The sequence below is a fragment of the Paramisgurnus dabryanus genome, chromosome 8 (assembly GCF_030506205.2).
Source record: "Paramisgurnus dabryanus chromosome 8, PD_genome_1.1, whole genome shotgun sequence".
NCBI lineage: Eukaryota > Metazoa > Chordata > Actinopteri > Cypriniformes > Cobitidae > Paramisgurnus > Paramisgurnus dabryanus.
Window position 1 is genome coordinate 33,675,811 of NC_133344.1, and position 12,771 is coordinate 33,688,581.

The 12,771-nt window shown below is 37.2% G+C and overlaps 1 protein-coding gene across 1 annotated transcript in view; it reads left to right on the plus strand.

Moving 5' to 3' along the window:
* Positions 1-12,771, plus strand: part of gbe1b (glucan (1,4-alpha-), branching enzyme 1b) — a 185,812-nt gene that overhangs the window by 87,308 nt on the left and 85,733 nt on the right. Inside the window, exon 10 of the mRNA XM_065281611.2 lies at positions 540-638. Within this exon, the coding sequence (XP_065137683.1) occupies positions 540-638 (99 nt within the window). The remainder of the gene's footprint in view (positions 1-539; positions 639-12,771) is intronic.

A 12,771-nucleotide genomic window follows, 5' to 3' on the forward strand; every position in this document is an offset into this window, starting at 1 on the left:
TTTTTACTAGTTTTACCAGCAAAGTTTCAATGGTCATCATAAGGACCATGCTGCTTCACTGTGTTTTTTTTTCTTCTTTTTTTTCGGATTTTGTGCAACATAAGCTTCTGTACAGCAAATTTTTATTTAAATTATTACATTTCCTATTACATTTGCTATATCCCAAGTGCCTAGAAAATGTGAAAAAGATCAAACCAGTAACTTCATTTTGGTAAACTATTCTCTGCAAGCATGTGAAAAAATAGGCCATTGAAATTTGGCTACCCTTTGTGATGTCAAAAGGGGATAATAACTCCCATTAATCTGCACTTTAATTTTAACCACGTCACTGCCATTTAGTGCAGAGATCATCTCATTTGCATTTAAAAGGACACACCCAAAAACGCCAAATTTTTAAACATGTTATTATAAATTATCTATATGGTATTTTGGGCTAAAACATTTCACATACTCTGGGGACACCTAAGATTAATGTGACATCTTAAAAAGGTTTTGTGAAATGTCCCCTTTAAAATAAAAAATCTTCCTACTTTTTTAAGGAAGTGTCCGGTATGCCTGCTTTGTGTCGTCCGCTCAAGGAAGGAGGTCTCGGTTTTGACTATCGCCTCGCCATGGCCATTCCAGACAAATGGATCCAGGTAAGCGTTTTTCACAAAACTGTTACATTAAACAGAATATGCAATTAGCTTGAATACATCGAAAGCAAATTCAATTCATCAGCACATCACGGCGCACCCGCCCCGCGTCAGATCACAGTCCTACTGTCAGTACAACCGGCAACACGCTCGCATTTCTACATATCCCCTCGGGACTGTGCCAGTTAGTTTGAGCCATATCGTACTAAGCGTCTCATTCATCACATACTTGTCCTGTTTGTAAATCACAAGTGGAACATGTATCTGTCTCTTTCTCGGGGGAATTAGATTTGAAGATACAGTATCTGGATTTTGCTCCAAATCTGTCTTTACAAACTAGACTGACGTAGGCTATATCAGATAAACGGGGCGTATTCGTTTTTAGGTAGATTTTTATTAATAGCACGGCGCTCTCGGGAGCCGGGATGTGTTCCATACCTTTGGTCCTGTTTTTCAGCCTAATTAAAAGTAGAATCATGGGCAATTCTTCAATCGTTTTTCTTTAATTAGGGTTTATTCTGTGAGTTGATGTATGTCTCAAAGCACGTCTTTGTTCTGGGTTGGTTATGCGAGGGTGCATATTAATGAAGTTCTGCTCATTATGGATGTATACCGAGAGTTTGGGATTCTTTACTTCTGTTCTTGGCAGTATGGCTTGTTGTGTAAAACTATAAGTTCGATTTAAATTTGGACAGTTTATTAAGGCAATTTCTTACTGTATATTCAGTGGGTTTGGCCAAATGCAATAAGGACTTGCAATAAGTTGATATTCTGCTACATTTTATGTTTACGTTTTTTTTTTCATTAAGAAGATGCCATTTCCAAAACTAATAAAAAAGTTATGGAGCATTAAAGATGTTGTTAAAAAGCACATTATTTTGTGTATTTGTTGTAATGCAATGTGTTTACGAGGATTAAGGTTAAAAAACTATTAAAAAAATATTTTCCATATACCGTACATTATTGTTGCTTTCCGCCTTTCTGAAACTTGTCGACAGAAGCGCATCGTCCTAAAGACGGGGTGTTCTGATTGGCCAGCTATCCAGTGCATTGTGATTGGCCGGCTATCCAGTGCATTGTGATTGGCCGAATACCTCAAGCGTGTGATGGAAAGTTACACCCCTTACCATATTTGGAATATCAAAGCACAGCGTCTCCATGCCATGGCAACGATAGCAGCAATACTACAGCCAGAAGAAAAGTTACGCCGCCTTTGTTTGCGTATACATTTGAGATGCTTCATGCAATCTTCCAACATAGTGACGTCGATATGTGGGGGTGTGTTTGAATAAGGCCCACTGAATAAGGAGTGAGCTACAGGAATACAGATTGGATCCAAATTGTATCTCTGGTTTCCTCAGGCATCCATAGAAAAACAGAAAAGCAGATGGAGAATAATTAGCATAGCTGCTCTTCATAACATTTAAGCATTTGAATAATTTTAAGCACATTTGCATTTGATCTGCTATCACTGGAGTACAAGGTTATGAGATGTATTATGTGAATTCTTGGCTAAAGAGATGTGTTTTGTAAACTCAGTGTAACTGAGACCTGAATAGTGACAGGAACATTATTTCACAGTTTAGGAGCCAAGCACAACTACCTCCTTTTAATGGAATTTGCTATCCTTGGTACCACAAAAGATACCAGAGATTTGCGATCTTAATTATGGTCATGGATTTTAAAAGATCAATTAAATACAAATAACAATACTTTGTAAATAATATGGAACTAAATAGGAAGCCAGTGTAGGATGATAATTATGATTATTTACAGTGTATGATTATGGTGACATCCTTCTGTATTCTGAGAGCTTCAGTTTACAGGTTTTTGGTCCAATAAGTAATATCTCTGTTCAAGTCATATCTAAGTTCAAGTCATTACTGCTCACATATACTGTGAATCGGCCACATACCTAAAATTTATTTTGCTCATGTACACCCCATCCAGAACTCTAGGGATAGTGAATGAACAGTGATCTGTGATGCCTTTACAAACGGACACAAAATTACGGTGCAGCTCATTCATGTTCACTTTTCCTTGCTGGTAGATCTTTCAGACTCTGTCCAGTCAGCCACATTTTTCACATTCAGAAACCATTGAAAACGTATCTTTTCCACAAGTACCTGACGGAATGTGTTGAATGCTCTGCCTATATATTAGGGCTGTAACGATTTATCGTGCAAATGATTTTGTTTAACGAGTGTTGCTTTTTTAAATGCACGTTATTAACAATTCTGACTCATAATGATTTTAGATTGATAAGGACTTCCTACTGACCAAAACCATAGTACACGCAAAAGCTGCGCATGAAACACAGAATCGCAGCCTTGTGATGCAGAATCGATTTTAGACAGGTCTTTTTAATGGGATTATAAAAGATAAAATTAATAATATAAAAGACATAATTTTTCTATGTCACTAAATGGGTGTCTCTAAGAAACATTGAAACCTTGTAATGGGAAAGTCATTTTGTATAGCACTTTTTACATTATTGTACCTTAATGTAAATTTAATAGAAGAAAATGGCTGGTCATCCAATATATTAGATCGTTTATACACTTTGTCAACTTGGATAATTTACAAATGTCACCGTCTTACTGAAATATGTAATTGAGCGTCATTAGCATAATGATGGACACTATTGTTTTCATGGTGTTTAATGATATTGCGAAGGGGTAGCATGTATATTTAAAACGGCAAAGGGCCTAAAACAGACCCTTGTGGCAATCTGTACTTAACTGCCGTAACTTAGATAATTCCCCGTTTAAATGAACAAAAAGGTAGAGGTCAGACAGGTAGGATATAAACTATACCAGTATAATTTTAATAAAAATATTAGACATAAATGAAAGCAATGAGTTACAGTGCTAAATTAGTAAATTTAAGCAATTGTGTTACAGTGCATTTTATAACAGCTTTGCATTGTGCCTAACAACGCCCCTTAGCCGCACTGTTTACCCACTGCTTTGCGGGGCTTATTGCTTTTATAAAACGGTTATTTCATATGCATAGCAGGATTTCATAATATATAACACAGCAAATAAGTTGGAATTATATTAGTACAAATATTACTTTTCCACCAAACAAAGTAGTTCCTCAAAATCAAGTGTCTCTGCCACAGAGCGCAGTTTCCAAGCAACAAAGACAGAATGAAAATATGATGTGGTGTTTATTTTTCATAAAAATCAACATTTATCTAATTTATACATTAACATTTCTATTGTGCAACTGTTGAAGTGTGGATCAAATATGTTTGGAAGCATGCTTAACTCTTTCCCCATCAGCGTATTAAAAAAAAGTTGCCACCCAGTTTTAGTTTAATGCCTTCAAGAGAAATGTTCTTCTTTAAATAAACATAAAATATGTCAAATGAAAGAACAGACCCTCTGCTTTCAAACAACGTGTTATCCTACCTTCATTTGTTCTCTTATCACCTCTCAAATTTAGAGCTAAAAGCTGAGATAATTCAATTTTGTGAAGGACTCTTAATTGACCAGATAACTCAACAATATTTATAGATTTTTTTCTGGTTATCGCCATTAATTGTGTAATTAACTATGTAATGCAGTCTGAACCGTGAGGTTACCGGGGTATTTTATCAAAACTTTGAACGCGTTTAAACCAATCAGAATGAAGGACCAGAATTGAGCCTTTTATAAGATAGATTTGAAATGGGTCTGTAGTTTGCCAGATGACTAGGATCTCTTATATTCGATTTTCTTAATGAAGTCCTTACTACTAAAGCGTGGTGGAAAATCCCATTCAGGTGAGGTCTGTTTGTTTGCCACTGTACTAAATTAAAAACCTCAGATTTTATGATTAGATCTTCGGCCCTCGCCGCTTCTAGATCATTTTTATAGAGGGACATACAGTCTTTCCACATGATTCTAAAGACTTAATTAATTAATTTCCATTTGTACTCAAGGTTACAATTTTCGCTCTTGAGCATGAGTGATGCTGTTGTACCACGGTGCAGGACTTTTCTCTCTAATTCGCATTATTTGTATTATCAATGTGAATGTCGACAACCGGCGCTTTATCAACATTAACCAACTGCTCCAAGAGGAAATCTGCAAACTCCTAGAAAATCAATACAGGGCCCTGGGGGTCTATACACACTAGCCAGAGCAAGAGATAACAGGGATTTTTTTCTGAAAGCGCAACATTTAGCACTAACACTTTAAAACTGAGTTTAAACTGTGTCGTGTTATCTGAATAACATTATGAATATCTTTATAGATTGTTTCAGCACCACTGCCACCACCAACCAGTTAACTGTTAAAACTGTCCTTGGGGGTCCTCATATGATTTACTTATTTGCATTGAAAAATCCTATAAATCTTTTTTTTGTAAAACTATCTAAATATTGCTCCATTCTGTTTCACTGGGAGATACGCAATGAAGAAACAGCTGCAGGTCTGTCATGTCAGTCACTGGGCACTGGGCATGTGAATCAATATTTAATCACACTGAGAAATTGTCCCACCAAATTGTGATTTTGTGTTTTCAAGAAGAATGCACATTATATATGCTGCTTAAATATAAGTTCAATACAGTGCAGAAACCACTCCATGCATTTTTTCCATAATATAATGGGCTGCTAACAGCATAAGTGGCCCTTGCGTAGGGTCGGGCCCTTTTGCACTGCAGGGGCCGCTGGGGTGTCCCGTATGGCAATGCCTTTAGGTTTCCATTTATATATCTACAAAACTCATTCTGTTTTAAGATTGAGTGACTTGTTTTATTGGATTTTTGTCCAGGGGTCGTGTATCTGCTATTTATTAACTTTCCTATCCATTTTAGAGTCTGTCTCAACTGTTCTGTACAGTAGAGGCAAAAATCTTCTAAATAAAGTTTCTGTGCCTCGTGCACTGCAGGGGTAACCGCCGATGCCAAGCGAACAGTCTCTGCAGAGTATCGCCATGCATTGCTAAACAAGTCTCCCCACAATGCATCGCTTTTTGCCAGACTAGCAGCATCGGGCCGTGCATTTTTTCTCTGCCACCGATGACCTCCGTACAACTCCGTTCCGCCAGGTTGATTCAGCTCCGTGCTCGCCGTGCACAAAGGTGTCCACTTCACTGATTCAGGAGCAGTGTTTAGGATGGCATTAAGGCTGCCTGCTGCTTTTATAACATTTGCCTTTTTTATACAGCGTTGCCCAGCATGCAGTATTTATTTGAGGCTTTTCATCCAACAACGCTATCGATTTCGTTTTGCATTGGGGTACCGATGAGACCGCTCTTGAAGAACTCTCGGATGACTTTCAGTTTTGTGCTAAGAAAGATAAAGGGTGCGTGAAGACAAGTGCAGAACAGCTGTTGCGTGTGTGTGTGACTCATTTTTATGTACAGTATTTGTGCAAATTTATGTATTTTCGACAATGAAATCTGAGAGAGTCCCCTGCTAACAGATCTGTCAGAAATCTCAGCCAATCCTCAAGGTGCATCGAACAGAAACTGCTAAAAGTTAAATCTCACCAAAACATTGCAAAAAACATGCCATTTTTTTATTACCATTATACAGATTTTGCCCTAAATTCTCATTATACAGTACACTGTCAGAAAAAATTGTCAAAATATGTACCTCAGGTGTCACTGGGGCTGTACTCTTTCAAAATGTACACATTTGCATATAGAGGTGTTCATATAAGTACCTCAGAGGTGCATGTTAAGACCTCAAAGAAACATATTGATACCAAATGTATACATATCTGTACCTAATGGTACATATTAGGACCTTTTTACAGGGTACTGTCCCAGTGACAGCAGGGGTGCATATTTTGACCATCTTTTCTAACTTTTCATTAACTCTTTCACCGCCATTGACGAGATATCTCGTCAATTGAGAGAAAACGCTTCCCCGCCAATGACGAGATTTTCCGTCTTTCTGCAATACCGCTATTATCCACCGCAACTTTTTAAACCCGGAAGTATTGCCCTATGGCAAGTGGCTGCATGTCCGTGTCTGTTTTAAAGATCGCTCGAATCGGATCTCTATGAAAAGTCCGTCACAAAAATTGAATTATCTCTGCTTTTTGCTCAAAATGTGGTGTTTTTGCAGAAACCTACCCATATTCAAAAGCTGATTACAAAAGAACCACTAAAGGTAGGATGAAACGGTTTTTTTTTTGTTTGAAAGCAGAGGGTCTGTTCTTTCATTTGGTATATTGTATGTTTATATATTTAAAGAAGAACATTTTCTGGAAGGCATTCAACTTTGGTGAAAATCATGAAAAACGCTGGCGCTGGCTGGCAACTTTTTTTAAAAACGCTGGCGTTGAAAGAGTTAAAGGTGCAGTGTGTAATTTTTATAAGAATCTCTTGACAGAAATGCAATATAATATACAAAACTATATTATCAGAGGTGTGTAAAGACCTTACATAATGAACCGTTATGTTTTTATAACCTTAGAATGAGATGTTTTCATCTACATACACAGAGGGTCCCCTTACGTAGAAGTCGCCATTTTGTGCCGCCATGTTTCTACAGAAGCCCTTATATTAGCAGACAAACTTTGTTTACTAAGTTGTCTCCGACGATGACATGTTTGTCTGGTGGCGGCTATCTTAGCTTCTCTAGGCATTTAAAAAGCAAGGAGTGAGCAGTGAACTGAGCAATTGGTTGCAATTTGTAACCTTACCACTAGATGGCGCTAAAATGTACACACTGCACATTTAAAATATACAATGCAAATCTTTCGTTTTATCAAAAAAAATTAAATTTACTTTTTTGTGTGATGACTTGGACACATTCCCCTTAAAGCGAACAACTGTTTGATATTGTACTGGGCCAAACTGTCTGATGTGTTGTACACATTCTCATACACACATTTCAGTGTCGCCCAACCTGTCTGATTAATCCGACCTCTGAGCCCACAGTGGCAACCAGCCACATCTCAGAGCCTTTGAGAAATTAAGATGTCCTAATAAGAGAAGCAGATAAGGCGTGCGGCACAAGTTTGCCTGATTGTATCTGATTACCACTTTAAAACGCTGTCTCTTCCAAGGCATAGCATAACAAAAGCCCTTTAATTTAGCCAGTGCCCTTCTGCCCGAGTCCACCAAATTGAAATGTAATGGAAACAATTAAAGCTTAGTGAAGAAGGTCTTACATGCTGTTGTCTCACAAGGGCAAGAGAGTGAAGCTCGGCTCTGTTCTCCATCTAAACATACAAATTGTCCAGCGACATGACAAGGTTGAAAAACCTTCAACTTTATGCAAATGTTGAGCGACTTTCGGGAGCGACTACCAATGGGACTGAAGCATAGAGTTCACATCATTCATGTTTCGTGAGTTACTGAAGTGGGCGATTACTCATTTGTGTATAATTGTTACGTGGACAGCAAGAATTAGGAATGCCTCCTAACAACCTTATTGAAAGAGACGTGTGACACACAGTGACAAAGTCACTGGGAGTGTGCATGCAGCATTAGATTAGGTCAAAAGAGTGTTTTAAAAACATAAAGTCTATGACAGGCATTCTCAAAAGCCCTTTTTACACAGTCATTACGGAAAAAACACGGAAAAAGCATTCAGGATTTGTCCAGAATCGGTTGATTTTTGGTTGATTTTCCACAATCTTTGAGTGCATTGATGCCGTAAAGACTTAGTAAAGACAAGTGACATGTTTATTGTCCTACACTAGGTAGGTTTTTCTCTTCAGCTTCTGAAGTGAGCTTATTATCCGTTATTTCTCTCTTCAGAAAGTATGTGCGTGCAGTGGCGTCCGGTGACTTCTTTTTTCGAGGGTGCTCGATGCGAAGTTCGTCACAACATGCATGTAGGCCGTAATGTGTTTGGTTCATAATATCAAAATATGTGTTTGGCGCATCGAGTTATCCTGTGTGCATCACGTGTCTTGTCAAAATAAGTGCCTGCTGCAGACGCGTCTAAAGGGTTTATGATTAAAGAGACGCTTGCGTTTGCCAGATACTCGCATAATCTCATACGTAATCAGAGTTTACTGTTAAGGGAATGTGTTGCGTGTATTTTGTGAACGTGAGCGTCTCTTTTATCATAAGCGGTTCTGACGCATGTGCAGCAGGCAGTTATTTTGACAAAACATGTGATGCACATGGTTCACATGATGCAACAAACACATATTTTGAAAACATGAGCAACAAACATGACACTCTGAACACATTTCGAATTTGCACCCCTCGGAAAAGCCACCACTGTGTGCGTGCATTTTTGTTTTTGATAAAATTATAAAGGTCCCATAAAAGGCCTAAAATGGACCATTGGGTACACATATGTATATATTTGGTACCATTATGTATCTTTGATATACCAATATAGGGGCCCTATGAAATCCATTTATTTTTTCCTAAATTCTGTCTTATTTATTCTCAAATTCCGTGTTTTCCGTTTTATTTTTTCTGGATTCTGGTGTTAATGGTTAACTTCCTAAGACCCGAGTTTTGATTTGTCTTTTTTTCAGATTTCTTCCAGCTTTTGGGGGGGTTAGGAAGGACCAATAAATATAATAACCAAATATTTTTCGTTTGAACATGAAGCAGTGTAATTGTCCACGTTTGTGTACTACAGGTTCAAGTTACCCAGAATTAAGTATTATGGTGCAAAAAAGTGAGTTCTTAAGGTCTTGACACACCGGGACGTTTTTCGTGCGCGTTTATCGTCGGCGTTTAACGTGACGTTTTTTTGCTTTCACACCCAGACGATTTTTACTGGCGCTGAGCCGAGTGAGGTGCAAATTCACCCCTGGACGTTAGATGGCGCTTAATACAAAACAGATTTATGCCGGTACACAAGGGGCGCAGCGAAACTTTATGCTTCTGTTCTGACACTCACTTGTCACACAGAAGAAGAAAGCCACACGCTAGTCAATAACAAGTCATATGCTTGCTTTTAACAAAACATGGATATTACTAGTAGCAGCAACTATACAAAGACTACTTCAACTCACCATCAGGACTCACCATCAGCTACTTGACAGTATGATCATGTGAAATATGATCTTCTCAGATAAAAGCAAACTGTGCATTCGTGTTATAGTCATTATAATTGCCATTTTGAAAACGGTGTGTTTATAATATATATATATATATATATTCTTTGTACAAACAATATCTCCGTGAACTTAAATACATTTGTTAAATCAAATCTATTTGATCAAATAATTCGATTCTATTATCAGCACTCTCCACATAAAATTAACTATTTTGATAGAACACGTTATATCTAAATTAAAGCTCTTTCACAAAATATAAGGTAATGGGTGATCCGATGTGTGTATTTTTAACTAATCTTTTACAAGCACTTTCTCTTGTTAACAATTTTCTCACATTTCCTCCCAAATGTATTGTATTTTGTGATTTGGCTAAAGAAGTAGGTATGTAGTTATTACAATAAGAGGTCAACAATACTGATGTACAAATATATGCATAGTGTCAAAATGGCACGTTATTTACAATTCGTTTTTAATCCAACATTTATTTTTGTGAATGAACTGCAGTTTGCAATAACAATCAGAGACATGACAGTAAAATCAAATAAAACAGGAGTCAGAAATGTTGGTCCAGAAAAGTCACAATGACTTTAGTGCAACTGAACGGTAGTGCAAATCAACATTTAGAAATTAGACATTTTCAAATGAATTTCTTAAATGTATAATCACTTAAAATACATAAGTAAAATGGTATATAATAAACATTAATTTGTGTGAACAAGAACTGGCAGAGCTGTAGAGCAAAAAAGTCACAATGATAGAAGTCTAAGTGAACTGTAGTGCAAATAAACATATGTATGAAATGTACATGTTCAACTGTATTTCTTGAATGTATAAACATAAAAAAACTAAATAAAATGGTATATAATAAACATCTATAGGTGTGACCAAAAACGGGCAGAGCGCTCCTTCTGTGCTCCTCTTTCTTCTGTGCACTGCTTTAAATTTTTTCCCTTTAGCATCTTTTAATAAGAGGTACTTCTCCAGAGGTTTGTCTCGGACTGTTTTCTTTTGTTTAGATTGGACCTTGTCACGGCTGGTGCTGGATGATCCTGAAGACGTGCTTGCTGGGGCCTCCTCACTTTTGCTCACATCATTTTTAGCAGAAATATTGCTGTGAACACTGTAAAGATAAATGAAGTTTTCATCAGAATCAATCTTTCACACTGAGGGCCATGCCACGATATCCATGAGGTCAATATTTGATTACAAATGTAATTTAGATTCATGGTATTTCATCTGACTAAACAAACTAGGTTACCTATACACAGAACACAAATTAACCTCCTAAAACCCGACCTTTGGTTTGGCTTGCATTTTAGATTTCTTCCAGTTACTTTGGGGTTAGGGAGAAGCAATGAATATAATAACCAAATATTTTTCTTTGAACATGAAGCAGTGTAATTGTCCACGTTTGTGTACAACAGGTTCCAGTTACACACAAAGTATTATGGTGCAAACAACAAAACGTGATATCACACGGTGTACAGGGAACATGCATGGTATGAAGTTAATCACTGTTCAATGTCAGTGCATTACATATCATAATGTAATGCACCAATATTCATTTTTATTACTTGCAGTTATAATGTAAATTTGCACTACTGGTCCGTTCAATACACTACTGGACTGTCTATTACATACTCCCTGTTCATTTGCACTGCTGGACTACTTGAATTGCATCGTTTACACCCCTGTACTATGTAATGAATATTAGAATAACAATTCACTGCACAATAACTTATGCCATTGCACTCTTAACTGACAAGTTACAATCCAAATTCATTCATGCACTACCTAAATATTAATTTCACTCCTGTTCTGTATAGTTTAATTTATTATGTACATATCCATTTGTAAATTTCTGTATATTATGTTCATAGTACCACCCACAGTAAATTGTTTCATCGTATTATATAATCCTGCACCTATGCAAATACTGATATCCTGCACTTTTTATACTGCTTTTGCACTTCTGGTTAGACCTAACGTTAAACTGCATTTTGTTGCCTTGTACTTGTGTAATGACAATAAAGTTGAATCTAATCATATAGCCCACACAGCTATGTATTGTTATGTTCTTATATATATCACGTTACCTTCGAAATTCAGTCGATGTTGTGAGGAACTCCGACACCTTCATAAACCTCCACAGCCTCGATGCTTCCTTGTGTGTTTACCTGTTCCACGTGCTCCGCAAGACCATTTTGTGCTTGAGCGCCACCAAGTCGTGTTTTACTGGAACTTCAGCAGCGCCAGGCACGTGAACAAAAGCGCCAATCTCATTGGTCGGCCAACTTTTAACGCGCCGCGTCAAACCAAAAAAACGTGTCCCACGCGTTTTTCTGAAAATGACGCATTTGCGCCTCGCGCTTTTCGCGTGGGTGTGCGCACTCACATTGGCGCTCGTTCTTGAGTCACGAGACGTTAAACGTCGACGATAAACGCGCACGAAAAACGTCCCGGTGTGTAAAGACCTTTAGGAGGTTAAATTAAATTTTAGTTATCAAAAAGCATATCATATTAATAGTAAAACATTAATTGAATACAATTTAACATGAATTTATTGAAAGTTTTATTTAAAATTATATAAAGGCCGATATATTTTGGCTGTAACGGTAAGCTCAAAGTACTACAACCATGCTACTGACAAGCAACCCAATGTTTATTTTTTTCTTTTAATCATAAAACTATACTATACTATAAACACCACAGTTTTTCAATACTTTACTATGTTTTTACCTCAATTAAGTATGGTGGGCCAAATTAAAATGTATTGATTTTTTAAGCGGATAAAAAATGAGAACTATATTGTATACCGGAAGAGCACTTAGTTTGCAGAACTTCGACCTCAGGCGCAGTAATATTGACAGAACTTTGAGCGAGAGTTGATGATATTACTGCACCCGAGGTCAAAGTGCTGCAAACTAAGTGTTCTTCCGCCATACAATATAGTTCTCATTTTTCAGCTTAAAAAATCGCCACGTTTTATTTTGTCCTGCCATACTTACTCGTGTAACTACTCATGTAACAGTCTTTAAATAGGGAAAACATGGAAGTGTTTGGTGGCTTCTAAATTCATCCCTATTTGGATCCTAAGGAATGAATGGGGCTAGGCTAAATGCTAACACATTCAAAACGGACTGAAAAAGATAGGTATGT